The 21,166-nt window shown below is 39.8% G+C and overlaps 1 protein-coding gene across 6 annotated transcripts in view; it reads left to right on the forward strand.

The window, feature by feature from the left end:
• The window catches only part of GPATCH2 (G-patch domain containing 2), a 103,995-nt gene that overhangs the window by 17,164 nt on the left and 65,665 nt on the right, over positions 1-21,166 (forward strand). For all 6 annotated transcript variants that reach the window (XR_014523560.1, XM_083494536.1, XM_083494539.1 and 3 more), the window contains 2 exons: positions 798-980; positions 1,721-1,800. Coding sequence is in view for 5 of the 6 variants with exons in the window: in XM_083494536.1 (XP_083350662.1) it covers positions 798-980; positions 1,721-1,800 (263 nt within the window). In the remaining variant the exon portion in view is untranslated. The remainder of the gene's footprint in view (positions 1-797; positions 981-1,720; positions 1,801-21,166) is intronic.

Here is a 21,166-nt window from a genome sequence, read left to right on the forward strand (position 1 = left end):
AAACCAGTTGTACTTCAGCAACCATCATTCCTATACAGAAAGTAAAGCATTACTCTGGATAAAATCAAAGTGACATGAGCATAGATGCATACAAGAGTTTCAGATGTTGATTTAGCAAAGTGCATAATTTTGTTTTACTTTTGATTTTTTTTTTAGTTTCTAAGAGTCATTAAAATATCCCTGGACTCTTGATGTTTCCTGTGGTACTGTCATCTTTCATTTAAAAACAACTTTTTCAAAACTTATTTCTTAATGAACTTAATCAGATTAATTTGATTTGGTCACATCTGTTCATGATTGTTTCCCCCATTTATATACCATACAAATCATGAAATTAAGCTAATTATATACCATTATCAACTGCAAAGAACTGTTTTCACAGTTTTGTTCTCTTTAATTCCCTGCAGGAGATTAAGGCTTGTTTTTGTTAGTGTTGGGAATGCAGTAACTTAAATGGATTTCCCAGCCGTTATCACCAAAATATTAGCTAGTTTATTATTTTTCACAATTTCTAAATTGGTTCTAAAACATTGCATTTTATACCCCCTTTTTGGTGGCAGTACTAGTCATGCTAGTAAATGCCATGTTCCAAGCACTACACTAACAACTATGGCAGGCTTCCTCAACCTCGGCCCTCCAAATGTTTTGAGACTACAATTCCCCTCATCCCTGACCACTGAGGAAGCCTGAACTATAGCATAGCAATAAAGGAGATACTGATTCTCATTAGGATTGGGCTTCTTTGGATAATAAACCTCAATCTCTCTTTTCTTAATGTAAGGTGTTTGTTATCACAGGTGACGATGAGCAGAGTGACTGGTTCCATGAAAGTGAACCTGGAGGTGCATGTGGGATCACTGGGATCATTCCCTGGTGGGAAAAAGAAGACTCTGCAGAACTGGAAAAAGAGTTGCCTGATCCAGTCTTTGAAAGTATCTTAACAGGCAGTTTCCCTCTGATGTCCCACTCAGGCAAGAGAGGTCAGCAACGTTTTAAGTGATCAAATTACACATTTTGAAATTGTTACCCTTAAGAGATGACACTGGATTGTTAAGGGCACTGGGGGTTGTGGTCAGAATGTCTTACCTGTGTGTTTGTTTTTATGCACCCTAAAGCTTTAAAGATTAATTTCTAGCTTGAGGATTGTAATTGCTGGAAAAGTGGCCATTCCTGCTGAGTAGCTTCTTTGTAATTCTCAGGATGACTCACAAATGTATCGTTTTAAAGGCATTTTGGTGATCGTAAAAATTATCTATGGCTGTATGCATGCTAGCTTTTCCGAGATTCGTAGGTGGTACGACCTACATTGCCCATGTTCTGTCTCTATTTTTCCTCATCATGGTGTTCCATGATAGTTTTGCAGATTTTGATGCTCTTCAATCCGTAATGGGGGGAAACTTAAAACGCTCCAAACAATACAATTAACAGTGTGATGATCTTTTCATATTTTGGAGTTACTTTTTTGTGTGTATCTGCTGGATGCCATCACTTGCATCCTGCCCTTTACCTGCAAAATACATACACTTTAATAAAATAAAAAATGGTAGTGACTTATTCAGTACTCTGTGAGCGTAAAGGATAGCAGGTGTAATACCAACCAACAGCCATTAAAATATCTCAGACAAGGAGACAGGATCTTCATTTCTTGGATTCTCCCTTAACGATTGCAAATGTATTAGTGTTGTGCACGTTTAAGCTGAGCTGAAATTTTGTTTTGTAGATTTCCAGACAAGGTTTAGTCACCTTCATGGAATGCCAGCAAGGAACATCAAAAAGGCTGCTGGGAATCTGACCACAATGGTAGGCTGGTTCCCATCATTTACAATGAACTGCATTTCCTCAATAAATTGCAACATTTTAAAAATAACTACTGGTTGTGCATATGTGAAAATCATTTTCTTACAGGGTGCAAATCAAGGGGTGAGACTTCGTTCTTCTGACGTTTTTAATAGTTGGGCTCTCCTTTCAGAACGGTATCAGTTTGTTGAACACAACTTGAAGGTCAAACTGACAGCATTAAGTATAGTCTAGCGAAGCTCTCTGTGTTAAACTGATCTGCTTATCTTTTAATTCTGGAAACACTTCCTTAAATATTTTACCTCGAAGTCATTATTGATATAATATGTAGAATTTGGTTTAAGGAGTTTATACAGTGCCTGGATTACTAGATCAATAGATAAATTTAGAGCAACTTGATATCCTGTAGTGCTATTGTTAATAAAATAACTCTGTTGTACTGGAATCTGAGAATCCTTCTCAAAAGGTGGTAATGTAAGCCAAAAACAGAATACATGACATTTAACCTTACCACATTCATTTGAAATTTTAGGATATAACTAATACCTGATAATCCTGGATCTCTACTTGCTTGCTTGCTTAATAAATGTACAAATATGAAAAAAAAGAAAAGAAAGGAACTATGGAAACCATTGTGGATAGCAGAGGGAAATCTTAAAATTCTTTCTTCAGAAATAGCAGTTCTAAGCTGAATAATCTGCTTTAAAACCTTGGCCTGTGAACTTTGCCTTTAGAGGTAATGAATCAGATGAATGGTATCTAGTTGCTGGTTTCAGATCTCCCAATTTTTGTTTTTGGTTCACTGCTTGCTTGAGCATATCTGGGATTTGTAGCCCATTTTCTAGGCTTATTGCAATCTCACTCTGGTATTTTATAGAAGCTATTACAACTGATAGGTTAACTTCATGGTATTGATGATACATGGCTTAACCATGCTAAAAACTGCCTTCCCCCTCTAAATTGTAAAAAGATGATTAAGTTTCAATTGATGGAGATATACTGTATCTCTGTGTGTACATATAATGAGAGTTGTTTTCTGGCGCAATATCTCAGTTGTTAGAAACCCCTGTGGATGTTATAAAATTGTGCTTTAGAGAGAGAAATATTTTGGTCTTAAACAATTCCCAGAAAGCTGGGTATGTTTGTGTTGCGAAATGTTTGTCAAAGACACCAGCCATGGTGTCTTTTTGTTTTTTGCTTTTACTGCTGATTAGGTTTGTGAATGTAAATATTTTTTTGTTGGTGATGTGCTTTTATTTTTTTTTCTTTGAAATATTTTTATTGGGTTTTCACTTTTTATATAGACAAAACCAACACACATAACACCAAAACAATTACAAACAAACAAACAAACAAAACAACAAACATATATAATTCCCAAAAATCTTATTTTCTAACCCTGGTCCTTGACTTCCCCCCACCCCCTCCCTTGCATCCCTATTCCCAAATTTGTATCAGCAAATTGGCATTTCTTCCGTCTTAATATTAGTCCTTTTATAAAAAACAAAAATAAAATTTTCCCTAAGTTGGACCCCAGTTCTCTTCCCTCGATTTCTCATTTTTTCTTACATAATTTTCTTATTACTAAACCCCCTGGTCTTGAGTGTTGTTTAAATTTAATGCTTCCCTCCCTCCCATCCCCGCTTTGCGTCCTTTCCCAAGACATGTCTAAAATAACAGTTTTTAGCCTGGGTTCCGCACATCCGAGGCTCTCAAATCCTTTCCAGTCCCTCTCCGCCGGTTTTGTTGGTAGTCCTTTTTGTCTGTCATCGGGTCTCGAAAGATTTCCTTAACATTCAGTCCAATCAGTCCATAGTCTCTTCCCATATTTAAAGGCAACTGCTGAGGAATCTCCAGTAGGTCTGGGTCTTGATGATAGTCAAAATTAAAGTCTATGTGTAGGCCCCAATTGTACTTCTTTATTTCTGGTTCCTGAGTTCCATAAACTCCCAGGGCCTCCACTTTCGTCTTCTGTATCTTTCGTAGACTTACACTGGATTTAATCCAATAGTCTCCTTGCTTGTATTCTCCAGATGCCGACTTCTGGTTAGTATTTTCCCACATACCTTGTTCTCTTTCTTGTTTTGTCTTCTCCTCTTCTTTGTTTATTATTTCAAATTCAGCTGTGGGTACTTTCTCACTCAGGTCATCATTACATTCAGCAGGACTACTTATTTCCAAATCCAAGGTCGTCAATTGTTTACTCATAGCTGTAGTCTGCTCCTGTAAGGTTCCCACCAGTGAAAACATCCTTTCGATTTCTCTCAGTATCTTTCCACCCACAGCCATTGTAATTCCACAGAATTCCCCCTAGAGGGAATCTGGTTGCTGGATGATCTTTCCTCCAACAATCCTCTGTCCTGTTGTTGTTTCTTTGTTTCCCACAATTTTAATTCAATTGTAACTCCTTTTAATCCGGAGAGGTCTTAAGTAACGATTTTTTCACTGTTGACAGTCCATTTGACAGCTTTGACAGCTGTCAAACTCTGCTCCTCTACACAGGCTCCAAAGCAGATCGCTCCCGGGCCCGGGGGGGAGGGTTATTTGCCAAAAAACAAAGGCTCCTTCAACACTCCAATCTCCTACTCAAATTTGCTTTTCTAAATCTTGGAAGTTGCTGTCTTTTTGAAACTCACCCTTTACAGGGTGGGCACTCCAGCTTAGCTCTTATTTCGTTGCTCTGGATTGTCTGCAAGGGGGGGGGTGGGGACTTCCTTTTAGCACACCCCCCGGTCGTCTCAAATTCAGAAGGTAAAGATTTTAAAGTTCAGTTCCAGATTACTCACGGGTTCCTTTTTTTCAGTCCAAATTTCAAGGAAGGAAGTCAGCGCTCTCCAGTTATGGCTCGCGGCTTCGCTCAGTGGCGGTAGCGATCGACTCTCAGTGCCGCGCCGTCCCCCGTATCCCCTCCGTAGCCTTTAAAAAGGCTCATTGCGAATCAGGGGGGGCGCTTAAGGCACCCGCCGAGTCCTCAGTCCGCAGGCTTCCGCGCCTGCGGTTTTTAAGGGTCCCCGTGTCGCCGGCACGGCTAAGACCCATCCACCGCTGAGCCGATTCCCTCCGGAGCTCGGAGGGAATCCGCCATTTCCAGATCGCGCCAACCCGGAAGTCCCCTAGGGTATTCTTTACATTTCTCTTTCACCCCCTTGTTCTTGCGCCATAGAACAATTTGGGACATCCAACTGAAGCAGGCATCTGGTATTATATTTGTGACATTTCTCCACTGTCCCTGACGCCCTTTCCATATAATAATAATACCATTCAACTGTGGCATCTCATACATCAAGTAAAGGGGGAAATGTTAACAGTTATGCCCTGTTACGGCCTGTTGAGGTCTCCTTTCTGACCACTTCTCGGTTGTGGCGATTTGTGCAGGCACACATGTTGAATGTGCATAAAATGATCGTTGCCTATATATATCTTCCAGAAAGTGGTAGAGAACCGACTGTAATTAATATTTCTGGTCAAGTCGGTGTGATAAAGTCTGTTGTTGTTGTTGTTGTTGTTGTTATATAGTTCACAACATATACCGTATTTTTTGCTCTATAAGACTCACTTTTTTCCCTCCTAAAAAGTAAGGGGAAATGTGTGTGCGTCTTATGGAGCGAATGCAGGCTGCGCAGCTATCCCAGAAGCCAGAACAGCAAGAGGGATTGCTGCTTTCACTGTGCAGCGATCCCTCTTGCTGTTCTGGCTTCTGAGATTCAGAATATTTTTTTTCTTGTTTTTCTCCTCCAAAAACTAGGTGCTTCTTGTGGTCTGGTGCGTCTTATAGAGCGAAAAATACGGTAAATACAATATAAAGGTAAAAGGGAAAGGACGCCTAGATGGTTAAGTCGAGTCGAATTTGACTATGGGGTGCAGTGCTCTTCTCATCTTTCATACTGAGGGAACCAGTGTTTGTCTGCAGAAAACTTTTTTGGGTCATGTTGCCAGCATGAACACCGTGACAGAAGCCAGAGTACATGCCCTGTTTACCTTCCCGCTGCAACGGTACCTATTTATTTACTTGCACTGGTATGCTTTTGAACTGCTAAGTTGGCAGGAGCTGGGACAGAGCAATGGGAGCTAACCCTGTTGCACAGATTCAAACCTCCGACCTTACGATCAGCAAGCCCAAGAGGCTTGGTGGTTTAGACCACAGCGCCACCCGTTCCCTTAAATACATAATACATAATAAAAACAAGGACTTTAAAAAAACCAAAAACCAATAAACGTCCCGTCTCCTTCAACAGACATTTAAAAGGGGTGTAAGATATTAATCAGCCAAAGGCCTGGTTGAAGAGGAATGTTTTCGCCTGGCACCTAGAGGTATATAATGAAGGCACCAACAAAGGACCCAGAAGTACCTCCAAGCTGCATACTCTTTCTTTTAAAGGGAGTGTAACCCCATCAAGAGCAGGCCACCTCCCATCCATCTGGTTTAGGGAACCACCCACTAACTGTGCATGAGTCTTATCTGGGCTGAGCTTTATTTTGTTGGCTTTCATCCAGTCCATTTCCAAGGCAATGCAATGGTCCTGCACATCCACTGCCACACCTTGAGATGTAAAGGGAAAGTAGAGCTGTGTGTCGTCAGCACAGAGAATAAAATCGAACTCTGAGGAACTTCACGCTGAAGTTCCACACTGCACAGGTTCATTAGGAAGGACCTTTTCTGTAATTTTGGATTTCTGTTTCAAAAACACCTCGTTCAGCCAAAGAAAAAGTGTTTGAAGGAGAGTGGTTTGGATGGTGTATTGATCTATTTTTGAAGGGAGGAGTGGGGGGATTTCAGGAAATAAAGGTATCCCAACAGTAACTTCCTGTTTAAGAGATTATCAAGAGTAGGACCAGACATTTCTGTATGGAAGCCTCAGTTGCATGCTGTTGTATACAATGATCCATATGTTTACTTGCTGTACAGAGGATAGTTAGCTCCTACTGCTCCAGTAAATTTCTGGGAGCAAGGAAAGTAACTCCAAAGTACCGTAAGTTAGAAATGTTTTCAAGGCTGATCATGCATGAACCTAGTACAGCAAGTCCATATGTGTATCCCTAAGTGAAATATGAAGTTTTTCACTCCACTGTTTTGCCCATGAAGTGCATCTAGCAAGGTGTTCTTTATACAGAAGCCTGTTCCAGTAGCACAGGTAGTTGCTTCTCATTCATGACGTCTTTCTAATGTAAACTACTTGTGTCAGCTACACAGTTTTAAAATTATACAATATTTTAATATTCACATTTTTATTCAACTTTATACATTTCTGGCCTATTGATCTGCCAGTTCATAGATAACAGCATAGAATAGTTTGATTTTTGATCTATGCATTCTTTACTGTACAGACTTTACTGTACCTGATATTGACTATTGCTGAAACAGTACAAATTCTTTCTTTTCTTCCTTTCTTCCTTTCCTTTTTTTAAAAAAAGAAAACCCTTTGGGTTTGATGGATTTGTACTCTTCAAAGGGAAACAAAACACTAAATATTTCTAATCCTGCATTATTTACCGCATGGGTGGTTAAAATGCTACTTTAAGTCTCATAAAATTTAGAGGAAGAAATCGGCCAACTGCAGCAGGAATTAGATTTAGGAAGAGAGGTACAGAGTCAAAATATTGCTACAGAATTAAATGTCAAAAATCTTCTTTAATAGTAGATATATAGTTCACAGTGTCTGGTTATGATTAATACATTTAATCTAAATCACTGAAAGTTGCTCTCTCCTTTTCCATAAAATACAATAGGACACAAATCAGTTTTACTGTAGATGGATAACAATTGGAAAATAATGCATCTTCCCGCCCAATAAATTGTCAGTTATACCTTTTAACTAAAATCAATTTATCTTTTGAAAATTTATTGCAATTTCTAATAATAAATCTTCTCAAATGTTTATTCATTTGCTGCTTGATACATTTGCGCCACTTTTGCTATGGTCTAATGTTTTTTTTCTTTTGATTCATTGTAAATTAGAAAATCTATTTTGAGTCAATTTTCTAGTTAAGAAGTTAAAATCTATAACCCAACCTTTTTCCTTTTTATGACCTTTACACATTTTAATACCCTTGAACTTTGTTGCAGTCCTATAAAATTTTGATCATAAACTGATTAAAAGACTTGTAACTTGTTGAAAAGGGATTAGCTAGTGAAGCAACTAGTTGAGAAACTTGTATCATAGATTTTGATTGCATAAGACTAATGGAAGAATTAAAGCAGGTGAATAAGTGTAGTACTGAATACACTTTAGTTTAATTGAACATATGCAAGAAGAAATATCCTATTTGCATTTGTACTCAATCAGTGAGATAACAAGCATCCTTTTGTCATCTTTTAAAACTTTGGCAGTGTTCAGACAGTCTTATAGCCCCTTTGCTCCTTCCTCTGTACAACCTGGCAAACAAATCAGTTTCCCCTTTTGTCCAAACTAGAAACTGGTTAACTGCTTCAGAACAAGCCAGGATATTAAATTGTTATTTGAAGTTGGCTTAATATCGAAATTGGCTTGATAGTTCTGTGCATAGCCAAAGGCTTATCCAGACATAGCCAATAATTATTTCAAAGCATTTACAAATAACGTCGCATGCATGCATTGATATGCTCAGATACATTATTCTATTATCTTTTTAAAAATTCATGCTTAATTTTCCAAGATGTCAATTATTTCCAGTATGACAAAACTGTTTCAAAAGTAGCAATGTAACCATTGCTTGTGTAAAAATAATGAATCCTTCAGTAGTTGATCATATAATTGCTCAGATTATTTTTCTCCTTTTCCTTCTGATAAAATTTTCTGGAAAAATAAATGGGGGAAGCTCTATCTTTTTTAATAATAAAAAAGCAAGGAAAACTGGCTATGAACCAAAAGACACCCTGATTTTCTGCAAAACGGTATTTCCTTTCAGTTCAGATCACCTTTCATACCTAGGACCTATAGGACTCCATATACAATTCAGTGCTTGTCTGTACAAACAAAGGAATGTTTATTCCATGGGTAGACAAACTAAGGCCTGGGGGCCAGATCCGGCCCAATTGCCTTCTAAATCTGGCCCACGGACAGTCCAGGAATCAGCGTGTTTTTACATGAGTAGAATGTGTCCTTTTATTTAAAATGCATCTCTGGGTTATTTGTGGGCCCTGCCTGGTGTTTTTACATGAGTAGAATGTGTGCTTTTATTTAAAATGCATCTCTTGGTTATTTGTGGGGCATAGGAATTTGTTCATTTCTTTTTCTTTTTCAAAATATAGTCCAGCCCCCCCCCCAAAAGGTCTGAGGGACAGTGGACCGGCCCCCTGCTGAAAAAGTTTGCTGAACCCGCCATATTCAGATCTACTCTCACCACTGAAATGAGTTTTGGAAGTCTTGCTCATGTTAGTATATGCTGAGTTGTGGGGATAGACTGTTACTCATTATAGTACTTAATTGGTGCAAATCACTGTGTGCAGTCCTCAAAATAACCTTGGTATCATTGCATCTACATAAACAACTGAGTCTGAAAGGAGGGGATTGCACATAGCCATCCAGTGTATCTATAGCTTGGTTTTAGGAATTCAGAGGAATTAAGTGACCAAGTGATTGTACAACATAAGACTACAGGTGATGCCTTACAAATTAGGTAGCATATCAGCAAGAGAGGTTTTTGTTCATCCCCTCTTCCTGCATGCTTGTTTTCTCCTTACAGGTTTGTGTCTGTACTCTGAAGTGGAGCATAGATTTGAAATCTCTTGTCAACTTCCACTCTTTGCACACATTGGCAGATCAGATCAGTATATACAGCAGAATTATGTAGCTACATCCTAAGGTAACGAGATGAGCCATATCACTTCGGAATAACTGATTTGCTATACTCTTTTTATTATTGCTAGATGTTGCAAAACAAACAAAAACACCCCCAGCATATGTTTCCTCCAAATAGAAACCTAGCAGTTATCACTCAGTTCTCCCTTTTCCCCCCAGTGTGGGTCAGCATTCAAAAATGTGATTAATCTCCCCCCTCCCCCCCCAGTAGTCATCCAAAGTAGTATAATCCAGTGTGCCATCTCAGAACTCTGACCACCAAATTCTACTGCAGGTGATAGTTCTGATAAGACTTGTAGATTCAGTGATTGGCATTCTGTATAATTATGGTCCATTATACAAATGTCATAATACCTAATCATGTTTTGTTTACACCATAGACGCCAGAATGTTGACAGACTTGGGGAATGTTAGAAAACACTTCAAAGACAACTGGGAAGAAAATAATGACTTAATAAATACAGTAGATCAAGACATGGCACATTAGTGAATCTGTTAAGTTGATAACATCTTGAGTGTTGAAATGATTGATTTCTGAGGTAAATAAATCATTTGCATGGAAGCATTAGAATTCATTAATTTCACTAATTACATAGTGAAGAAAGCATCTGTTTTCTTCACTAAAGAGCAGGCATTAATTACAGGTCTTACCTGTTCATCTAAAAATAGTGTCAATATGTTCAGTTTTCTCTCTTTAAATTGTTGATTTTTGTAGAAAGGCTTATGCCATTATGAAGTTGCCAAGACCTCATTAATAAAGCAGTTTTAAATAAAATTATGTTCACCAAAAGAAAAAGAGAATATAGTAGTCTTTTGGTAGTATCTCAAAAGATTTTTAGATTTAGAATACCCATCTTTTAATCCACAAAATCAGTCTCTTCATTATTTTACAATCATGTGTGGAAGAAATCTTAAATCCAGCAAGAAATATAAGGAAAGGTTCTGTTGTACAAAGCCTCTTCCAGATTAATAGACCCAAAGGAGAATGTTAAAAGTATAACCCGTGTAAGATAATGGAATGTTCATATTTTCAATTTGTGGCTGAATGTAAATTCCATATTGTAGGCTTTGAAACCAAGAGTACTATTGGTAATCCCTTACTAGGTATTTTCAGTGAAAAATCAGAAGTGAGTTTGCGGGTAAAATTGCCAGCTTCTTAGTATGCCTGAGTAGTGCTTACAGATTCTGGTATATGAGTCAAATATGCTAGCAGCAAGGTGTGCTTATTGAGTTTTTGTGTCCTGACAGGTTGGATGTATCACATGGTTAGTTTACCAGCCATGTCACATGCTATTAGTTAGAATAAGTTGCTTAAAGCTGGTAAAGGCAAAAAGATTTAGGTAGAATTACATTGAAATTTCAAAACTACAGTCATTCAGTGTGAAGAACTTTTAAAAAAATAATATTGTTTCATTAAGTTTTCAATTTTACATTTCAAAGTAAACATTCTACAAACTTTAAAGGAAGCATGAATAACTTTAGACCACCTTCAGGACTTTTTGCATGAACTTCCCTAAGGTGGTGGTATTTTCTTGCCTACAAGGATTCATGAAAGTACATATGAACCATTTGCATGTCCAGCTAGAACAGGCTTCCTCAAACTCGGCCCTCCAGATGTTTTTGGCCTACAACTCCCATGATCCCTAGCTAGCAGGACCAGTGGTCAAGGATGATAGAACTGTAGTTTCAAAACATCTGGAGGGCCGAGTTTGAGGAATCCTGAGCTAGAGCATGTTAGTTATCCTATGTTTTATACTGGGAGCTGATACAGTGCTTTGGCTGAGTATCAGGTATGAGCCATTTCAGGTATGAGCCCAGTTCAAATTTCATCTCAGCCACAAAGTCTCAGGGCTGGTTTTCCCTGCACTACATGGGTGAAAGGCACCCATCAAAGCAGAGCTTTTTTTCAGCCGGAACCACACAGAACTTAATTCCAGCACCTCTCAGGTGGGCACCATTGCCATTATAAGAGAACAAACATGGTGCATTCCGGCATCTCTTTTTCTAGAAAAACAACACTGCATCAAAGCACCGAACTCATGTGCTCCCCCCGCAAAAGAATACTGCCATGATTCTAGAAGGACTTCTGCCTCATTCACTTACAAGATGAAAGCATCATGTGCAGGTCAGGTATCCTTACAACCAACAATCGTTAGTTAAACATGGTTTGCTTTCCACGCACTCCAGAAATTTATAGCTACTGGAAATGAGTATTTACTGTCTTGAAATGAATAGGTAAACTCTTGATCTCCGCAGAAATGTAAAAATAATGGTTGAGGATGAGGTACTTCTGTGCCTTGTTTTATTCTGCTTTGCTGGAGGAACTGGAAGTGGCCAACTCTTCTGTAGATCTGCATGTAGCCCAGAGGTGTCAAACGGCCTTGACTTTCACAAAACAGATTACTCTAGTAGAGTGCCAGAACCAGTTCGCTGTTCAGCTAAGTTAATCAAGTCAGACAAAAGCCCAAGCACAGTACCAGCTCAGAGAAACTCTGTTGGCACCAGCCTAATTAAAGATAAACTCCTAAAGCATTCATTTATTTCCCTAGCAAAATGTTCAAACTGGTAAAGTACCCACAGCTGGGGAGAGGAGGGACTTCATGACCTCACTTAACCTCCCTAGTATATCTGAGAGGATTCGTCTTGGCAGGTCCATCTCGGAGGAAGAGATCATTGAAGCCTTTAATGGTCTGTCTCTTGGCAAAACGCCTGGCACAGATTCACTTGGAGCCGATTCTTTAAAGCTTTTTTATGCACCCCTTAGCAGAGAGGTCTTTTAAGTAACTAATTTTCAGGAAATGATATGTTTCTTGTCTGGGTTATCTGATCTTTATCCTTTTTGAGAACTGTGAGGATCCACTGCTCGGTGTAGGCTTACCATCCTTAACTTTACCTGAATAGTTTAAAAAGTATATCAAACTTTAAATAACACACTGGCAGTGTTCACACACAGGGGTGCCAACTTGAATAAAAAATTGTATGGGCCCAGGTCAGTCCCTCCCTGCATAATCAATCACATGACACAGTGCACACAAACACATACACACCATTTGAATGGCAATGCCTATCAACTTTGGGGGAGGTGGCTCCCCTCAAATATTTTATTGTGGGGGCCAAAATCCCCACAGCCCCTAGGAGTTGGTTCCTATGTTCACACATAACACTAATAACCCTTGGCTGAACTAAACCACAGTTTGCCTGAGCTGTTTACCTGCTTGTGCAAAGGTGGGATCAAAGTAGGAATTCTCAGACACAGTTTGTGCATGATAAGGTACGGTAAGCCGACGTTTATGGCTATGCATTACATGTGAATGCAGCCTTTAAATGCTTTCACAGTGAAAGTTTGCCAGCTAGCAGATGTCGATCAGTTGGCTCTTGAATGGTTCTACTTGTTCCTGGTACAGAGTCACATGGTGGATAGCTTCCAGTTATCTTGGGATACTTTCTTGTGGCTGTTCATTCCTTCCTTTCCTCTCCCCCAATGATCAATGCCAGTAAGAGACCACTAAACGAGATCATTCTGAGCTTCAGTATGTTGGTGGCATTTCACTCTGCTCTACTTCATTTGACATTGGCAGTTTCTACCCCAAATATTGTGCTGTGTGCCAAGTCGAAATTAAATCCAGAAAAGATTAAGGTACCTGTGTATGATGCTGTGATAATGTCTCCCACGGTTGCCTGATCCAGCAGACTCTTCTTACTTTCCTAGGGAGGTGCTGCTTGTTCTGCATCTATAAAAATCACTTCTCCTGGAAGTTCACAAGGAGTTGGACAAGGTTAGGATACTGTAGTGCCATTTCTGTGTTTTCACACGCCTTTGATGGGTGGCACTGACATGTGAGCCATTAGCAGGGATCATAGAATCACAGAATTGTAGAGTTGGGAGGGAGTTGTTTGTTAATTTGTACAGCACTTCACACACTTTGTTGTTGTTGTTTAGTCATTTAGTCATGTCCAACTCTTCGTGATCGCATGGACCAGAGCACGCCAGGCACTCCTGTCTTCCACTACCTCCCGCAGTTTGGTCAAACTCATGCTGGTAGCTTCGAGAACACTATCCAACCATCTCGTCCTCTGTCGTCCCCTTCTCCTTGTGCCCTCCATCTTTCCCAACACCAGGGTCTTTTCCAGGGAGTCTTCTCTTCTCATGAGGTGGCCAAAGTACTGGAGCCTCAGCTTCACGATCTGTCCTTCCAGTGAGCACTCAGGGCTGATTTCCTTCAGAATGGATAGGTTTGATCTTCTTGCAGTCCATGGGACTCTCAAGAGTCTCCTCCAGCACCATAATTCAAAAGCATCAATTCTTCGGCGATCAGCCTTCTTTATGGTCCAGCTCTCACTTCCATACATCACTACTGGGAAAACCATAGCTTTAACAATACGTACCTTTGTTGGCAAGGTAATGTCTCTGCTTTTTAAGATGCTGTCACACACTTTAGTAGCTTATTAAATAGTTATTGCTTACAAATTATTTTAAAAATTGATATTAGGAGGGGGCATAGTTTAGCAGCAGCGTTCATACTTCACATATAGATCCATATCAGTCCTAGGTTCAGCCTCTGGCATCTCAGTTAAAATGGATCAGGTAGGAGATAATAGGAAATACTTTTTCTTGAAATCCTGGGGAGCCATTGCTAGTCAGAATATACAGTACTGGACATCAGACTTGCTACAAAAGGTAGCTTCCTGTGTACACAGACACTGTGACTTTAATTGTTGCTTATTCCAAGCAGCTGACATTGGGTGGGTTATATAATTTTAAATAAATATATTGGGAAGAGGTAGAGTAATTAATGTCTTAGTCATGCTTGGAAAAGGCCCATTGATTTCAGTGCGTTCTGCTCTTGAGTCTGATATTGCCTTGTTTTGTCAGGCTTTCCTGCTTAAATTTCTTCCCTTTCATTTTACTGGATTTTTTTTAATACTAAATCGAAAAAATATTCTGAACATATACAATAAGTTGATTTGGCAGAAGTTGCAAAATGCCATACAAAAGTTAAAGAATTACAAAGTATACATAGGTAAAATAACCTTGGTATACCAGTTCAACCCAAGCTGTAGTCTTGGGACATTAACCTCTGGGATTTAAGCATCCTAACTCTCTGTAGAAGTGCACCTTCCCTCTATTTACAACAGCTACACAATGCAACCCACTTATAGCTGTGTTCAGGGGGAGTAGGAAGATCATAGGGTTTAAATTTGCAGTGCGATGTATGCATCCCAGATTTCTGTGGTATCTTGATATTAAATCCCAAGAAGCATACAGTTTGGATGATTTGTATGTGCTAAGTGAATAGATTTACTGCTATAGTTTGAGCATTTTTAAATTAAAATATATCACTCATTCTGAATGTATTGATTTACACATCTTTGTGTCAATATTAAGTCGAGTGACTTTCCCAATAAGTTAAAAAGATCTGGCAAGGCAGGTTACATTGAGTGGATTGCTTTAAATTTATATTTGTGTCTGTACTAAACATTTTCACTTTTCTGCCCTTTATTCTTAATCAGTGTTAGAGTTTTGAAATGTCTGCTAATCCAAACCCAGAAGAAGGCCTTTTCAGTAATGAAAATATTGCCTTGTAAGTAACTGATTGTAGATCTTAGCCAGTTTAAATATTCATAATTCCAGTTGAGAAATGTAAGGGAGTTTCCTGGGTCACAGTTTTTTTCTGACCTAGATGGAATTATAATCTTTGAAGAGTTGATAAATTACTCAAGTGGATTGTGCAGATTGCACATTGCTTTTAAATTTTGAATTCTTTAGTTAAAACTCAGAACCTGCTTTTTTTGTGCAATTCACTATCAGTTTAACCACTTTTTTAGAAAACAACTTTTCCTCTCCTTTTTAGCTTGTTATCCTTTTTAGTTTGTCAACGATATAAAAAACACAATTTTCATGTGGAGAAAAAACACACACTGAATGGGATTGCAACCTGGCTTTAAGCGGAAGCCAAATCCCAAGACACCAGGAGCAGACAGGTTATTCTGCTGCATTTCTGTATTGGATACAGCCTGGAGGTGGTAATGGATCGGATTTGGGCAAACAAACGGAAACTTAATCCTTAGAAGACACAGGTGCTCATGGACAGTAGAGGTGATTTGGAGATGGGTTGACACTCTCTTTGAAAATTTGAAGTAGCCTTGACCTTGATTGCCCCATGACTGCTGTAACCAGGAGTGACTTGGGCAAGTTAAGGGTGGTACACCAACGACACCCATTTCTGGAGACAGCACATTTGGACAAGGTGACACCACTGAGAGGGCCTTTTCAGTGGTCATCCCCAGGTCTTGGAACTTCTGAGGAACAGCCTCTTGCCACCATCTTTAATGGCCTTCCATCAGGTGGCAAAAGCATTCTTCTTAGGAAAGCTTTTAGGATATGCATGGTTTTAACCTCTTGCTCTCCTTGTGATTGTGCTTTAACCAACATTGGTTCCGAATTGTTTTAATGGTGCTTGGCTTTCATTCCACTGTTGTTGTTGCTTTTAGATTTTTGGAATTTTAATTGTCGTTAGCCCTCTTGAGGGGTTTTTTTAAACACCCTGGGTTTTTTTCCTTTATTAAAGGAAAGGCGAGTGAATATGACTATGTCATTTCATGTGTTTGCATACAGAAGGCCCATCCATGATGGTAACTCAGGCATAAACAGATGGTGGACTTATTTGAGGATGGGAGGTTCTTACTCTTGTTTTTCATTCTGCTTCTACTGTGTTTTTACTGCTCTGTTCTAATACCATATAACAATATTGTAAGGCACCCTGGAACCGATAACAAGAAGCATGTGCTATAAATTCCAAAATTTATGAATACATATCGGAGGACCACCGTGTGTGTGTGTGTGTGTGCACTCATTTAGTGTTATAACGAAACTATTATGACTTCTACCACTCTCAGTGTACAGAGTGATTTGTAGTCTTTGTAGAAGAAGTTTTGTTCATGTGAAAATTATTCTCAAAATACAATTGCATCAAATGTTTAAGTTGTAGTTGCCTGCAGTTTCCCTTGGCTAATCAAGAGTGTGTGTAGTACGAAGCAAACATTGTTGCTGTTCTCTCACCCTTAAAAGTCACAAGGCAGCACTCTTGGTTAGCCAAGGGAGGCCAGTGAGTGTCTATTAATACATAAAGTAAATATGAAATTTGCCTAGGTTCCCAAGATAAAAAATAGGTTCTATAACACACTAGATAATGTTAATCAGAGTAGGCTATAATAAGTCATGAGAGCATAAGATCTCTTTTACTCCTGTAATGCTTCAATATATCAAACCAATGCAAGGAAAAAATATGGGTGAGGGGTAGGGAAATGTATTGAGCAAGTTTCAGTTTGCATTTTGAATACCTTTGAAAGGAAGCGCTGAAACATGATTGGCTCTGGAATACATTTCTTTTTTGGCAGTGCTTACCAGTGCAGTAGCTCATCTGAGAATTCATTAAGCTTTTAATTGTGCTAGTAGTTCATTATAGAAAACATTGTGGGAATGAGTATAAAGTTTGTAGAAGTCTCTCATCACTTACACCGTCGTAATCCTGTTTCAACCAATGGGAATACCTCTGGCTAAGTGGCATGCTACAATCCTAATAACCTCCCTTCCCAAAATTACATTGTGTTTTATTACTTTACAAAAGTGCCAAAAGAGAGACTTTATACTAGGGACAGCAAGCTGTATTTCTGAAAGTTTTCTCTTCCCACTTCAGGATCTTGACTAGAACATTAATTTCCATTAATGAGGATCATAAAATTGATCCTCTATTTTTGTCCCTTACATGTCAGTCGGGTTTTAATAACAGTAGCTATCTCTAGAAGAGTGTATGTCATTATTATGTTTCTTAATTCCCAAAGAAACTAATGATGTAAGTCTTCGATTCGACTTACTGAAATTTCTGTGAAGATGTGACCAGAAGTTAACAGTGGCTTGGTTTGGATTCTCAGCTTCCAGTGGTGCCACATACCCTCCACTCAGGCACACCTGTATCACTGTACACACAGTGCACAAGATAATGACACAGTGCTCCCACTGCTTGCGGTCTAGTGGCACAGACAGCAGCAACCAGGAGTACTGCCAGTCTCTGGGAACCCTACAGGGTCATCCTGGAAAAAAGGGACAAGTGGGGTGCTGCAGGGTTCTGTCCTGGGCTTATTGTTTAACATCTTTATAAATGACTTGGGTGAAGGAATTGAGGGAATGCTTCAAGTTGCAAGAAAAGATATGGGTGCTTTAGCTGAGATTTCTGCATTGAAGGGGGTTGAACTAGATAACCCTTGGGATCCCTTCCAACTCTAAGATTCTGTGATTTTATATACATCTTAATTACACTAGTCTCTAAGGCACATACAATAAACTCAATACAATGTGAATAAGAATCAGTTAACATGATAAAGTTGGGGGGGTTATGATTGAGAAGAAAGAGTTTGAGCTGCACTACAGGGAAGGAAGAAACATACCCCCACTAGCCTTTTGCATACCAGGGGGAGGGGGAAGTCATGTCAGTGCACAATACAGGGGAGCTTTCCACACAGTAAACACACCACAGAACAACGCCCTTAGCTCTAGTCACAGCAGCCACCAGCCATCAGGCACATCATGAGTCATTTGTATGCCTCCACTCTGAGGACCATTGGGACACGGGTGGCGCTGTGGGTTAAACCACAGAGCCTAGGGCTTACCGATCAGAAGGTAATCTGATCCCTGTGATGGGGTGAGCTCCCGTTGTTCGGTCCCAGCTGCTGCCAACCTAGCAGTTCGAAAGCACAAAGTGCAAGTAGATAAATAGGTACCGCTCCAGCGGGAATGTAAATGGCGTTTCTGTGTGCTGCTCTTGTTCTCCAGAAGCGGATTAGTCATGCTGGCCACATGACCCGGAAGCTGTCTGCGGACAAACGCTGGCTCCCTCGGCCAGTAAAGCGAGATGAGCGCCACAACCCCAGAGTCATCTGTGACTGGAGTTATCAGGGGTCCCTTTACCTTTTACTCTGAGGACCCAGTAGATGCCAGGAGCACAGGGTCTGCAGGAGGACCTCCAGTCTGGTAGAACCATGTATGTTTGAACAGTTGGAGGTCCCCTGGTTCAATGCAAACACACACTGGGAAAGGGGAAAGGGAATCCCCGCACTCAGGAACACTTCAGCCATTTGGGAGGAAGAGTGATGGGGTTTCTAGAAAATCTTCTCTTGCCCTAGAGTGATCTAATTTAGCTTAGGTTTAAGCTTAGCTAAAACCCCAGAAATTATCGCGTCTTCCTAGTGTTTCTTCAATGCCCTAGTGGACGTTCGCAGCAGGAGTTCTGCTGGCACATGGGGTTCTCCATCCCCTACTTCTGTGCCATCATATTGGCGATGGAGTGTCAGGAGAACCCCCAGAACAGTGCATGGAGGAAGGAGAGTGGGGCGGTTCTGTCTGGCAAGCTGAAATGGAAAACTGTCCGTGGAAAAATGAACACTGGGAAATTTTCTGCCCGACGTTGCTGAGAGAGGCATTGGATTGACCAATAGCCCAGCTCCTGCATGAGACGCACAGCCCTCCTGGTTCACTCCCTCTCCTTGGCATCATATCTGACCACCACCAAAACTGTGTTGCCTGGTAGGCCAGCCCTACTGAGTGGCTTCCCAGTAAGCATAAATGCCCCTTCCACTCCCGACTACTTGCAGCCACATCCCACATATTTATATCAGTGTATTTAAAGTGGGAAAAGCAAAGTGGAGGTTTGTCATTGACTATGTGATGAACCTACTCTTGGCCTTGTTGTAGGACATCATCTGATGTTTATGGCAGATTTGGTACGTTGTGAAGCAAATGAGATTTGGGGCAGACAAATGCAGTTGAGGGAGCTGGGTATGTTTAGCCTGGGGAGAAGACTGAAAGGTAACAGGGCAGCCATCTCCAAATACCCAAAGGGCTGTCATATGAAAGATGGAGCAAGCTTGTTTTCTGCAGCTCCAGAAGGCACGACCCAAACCAGTGGATTAAACAACAAGAAATGAGATTCCAGCTAAACATCAGGGATAATTTTCTGACAGTAGAAGCTGTTTGACAGTGGAACAAACTCCCTCAGAAGGTGGTGGACTTTCCTTCTTTGGAGGTTTTTAAGCAGAGGGCTGATGGCCACCTGTCAGGAATAATGCCGGTTGTTTACTTAGTTAATATATCCAACAAACATACCACATTATTCTCTATGTGTCTTTATATTTCAGTCCATCCTCTCTATTACAAACTCCATTCACCACTATCAGGTTCATGTCCCCAAGACATCTGTTAACTCAATTGAAAGAAATCCCTTGATTATTATTTTTTTTATAAAAAGGTAATTATTTAAAATTATTCAGAGTCCCCCATGGCATTGAGATAATCGTGGTTGAACTGTGTTGCCAAGTTAATAGCATAATAATATTCTGTTAGTGCACTCCAGTTGAGTGCTGTTATTTAGTGCCTCGGCCAGAGGGAAATTTTTGTGACTAGCTGAAATATTTAATCTAAATACCTGTTTCCCTTCCGATATATTTTTTCAGAGTCATAATATTATATGACAATTATTTTCCTTTCCCAGACTGTTTTTCTTTGAAACTTTAAGCAGCAAAATGCACAGCAACATTGCTGTATACTCAGTCATCTGTTTAATCCTTATCCCCTTCGCATTGTCAATACCCATCTAATTCCACTTTAACAACAGTAATTGGCTGATGGAGTAGCAGATATAGATTTGTTTTCCTGATGACTCCTTGACTTTTTTCCTCTGGTAATACTAATAGAATTCCAAATCCTTACTGGTGTGATCATGTCATGAGTAGGTCAACAGTCATGTCAAGGTCCTATTGGAAACTTCATAGCCAACATCTTAATTTAGACTTAGCTATCTTGCCCCCCCCCCTCTATGTGCATTTGTAAGCAATTCTTTCAAGTCTTTCAGTCATTCCATTATAATAGAATTCATTTAATTCAAAAGGAATTAGTTCATGATGTGAATGTATTTGGATCACTGCAGTTCAATAAAAATAAACCTGGGAACATCCATTCTGAATTCTTGATATCTTTCAGCCTGAACGGCAGAACTCTTTATTTACATATTTGTTCCAATATACATTGTTTGTGCCTTTTGGATTTTCTGAACTTTGCCTGGTAGGTTGACTACTTACCACTTGCCATCAAATTCTTTGTCAGGGGATCCCCTGGTACCTGCTTAAGTGCTGATTGAGCTCTTGCCAATCAATGCAGAAATTCACTCACCTGAGCTTTCTGTACTAGGTGCCTAATCCACCAATCACTTCTGTGCTGTCCTGTTAATTTCATTGTTGCTGGCTCAGGAACAGCAAAAGCAGCCAATCTGAATGTTTACTCAGAAAGAGGTCCCATGGATTTCCATGAGATTTACCTGTAAGTAAGAACACTTGGAATTGCAGCTTTAGTGGTTTGCACTGTACGTTGCACTTTTGTTGTAATTATATACCCTGGTAACTAAATGCAGCTTCCCTAGCCTACTTCTAACCGTGGTTTCAGGGTTAAATAAGACATGACATTGAAGAAACACGAAAAATTCCACCCCTGCTAAAGCTGCTATTTCACTTGCCTGTGTTACTCAAGGAGAGAAATAGCATTC

The sequence above is a fragment of the Podarcis liolepis genome (assembly GCF_965112155.1).
Source record: "Podarcis liolepis genome assembly, chromosome: 3".
Classification (NCBI taxonomy): Eukaryota; Metazoa; Chordata; class Lepidosauria; order Squamata; family Lacertidae; genus Podarcis; species Podarcis liolepis.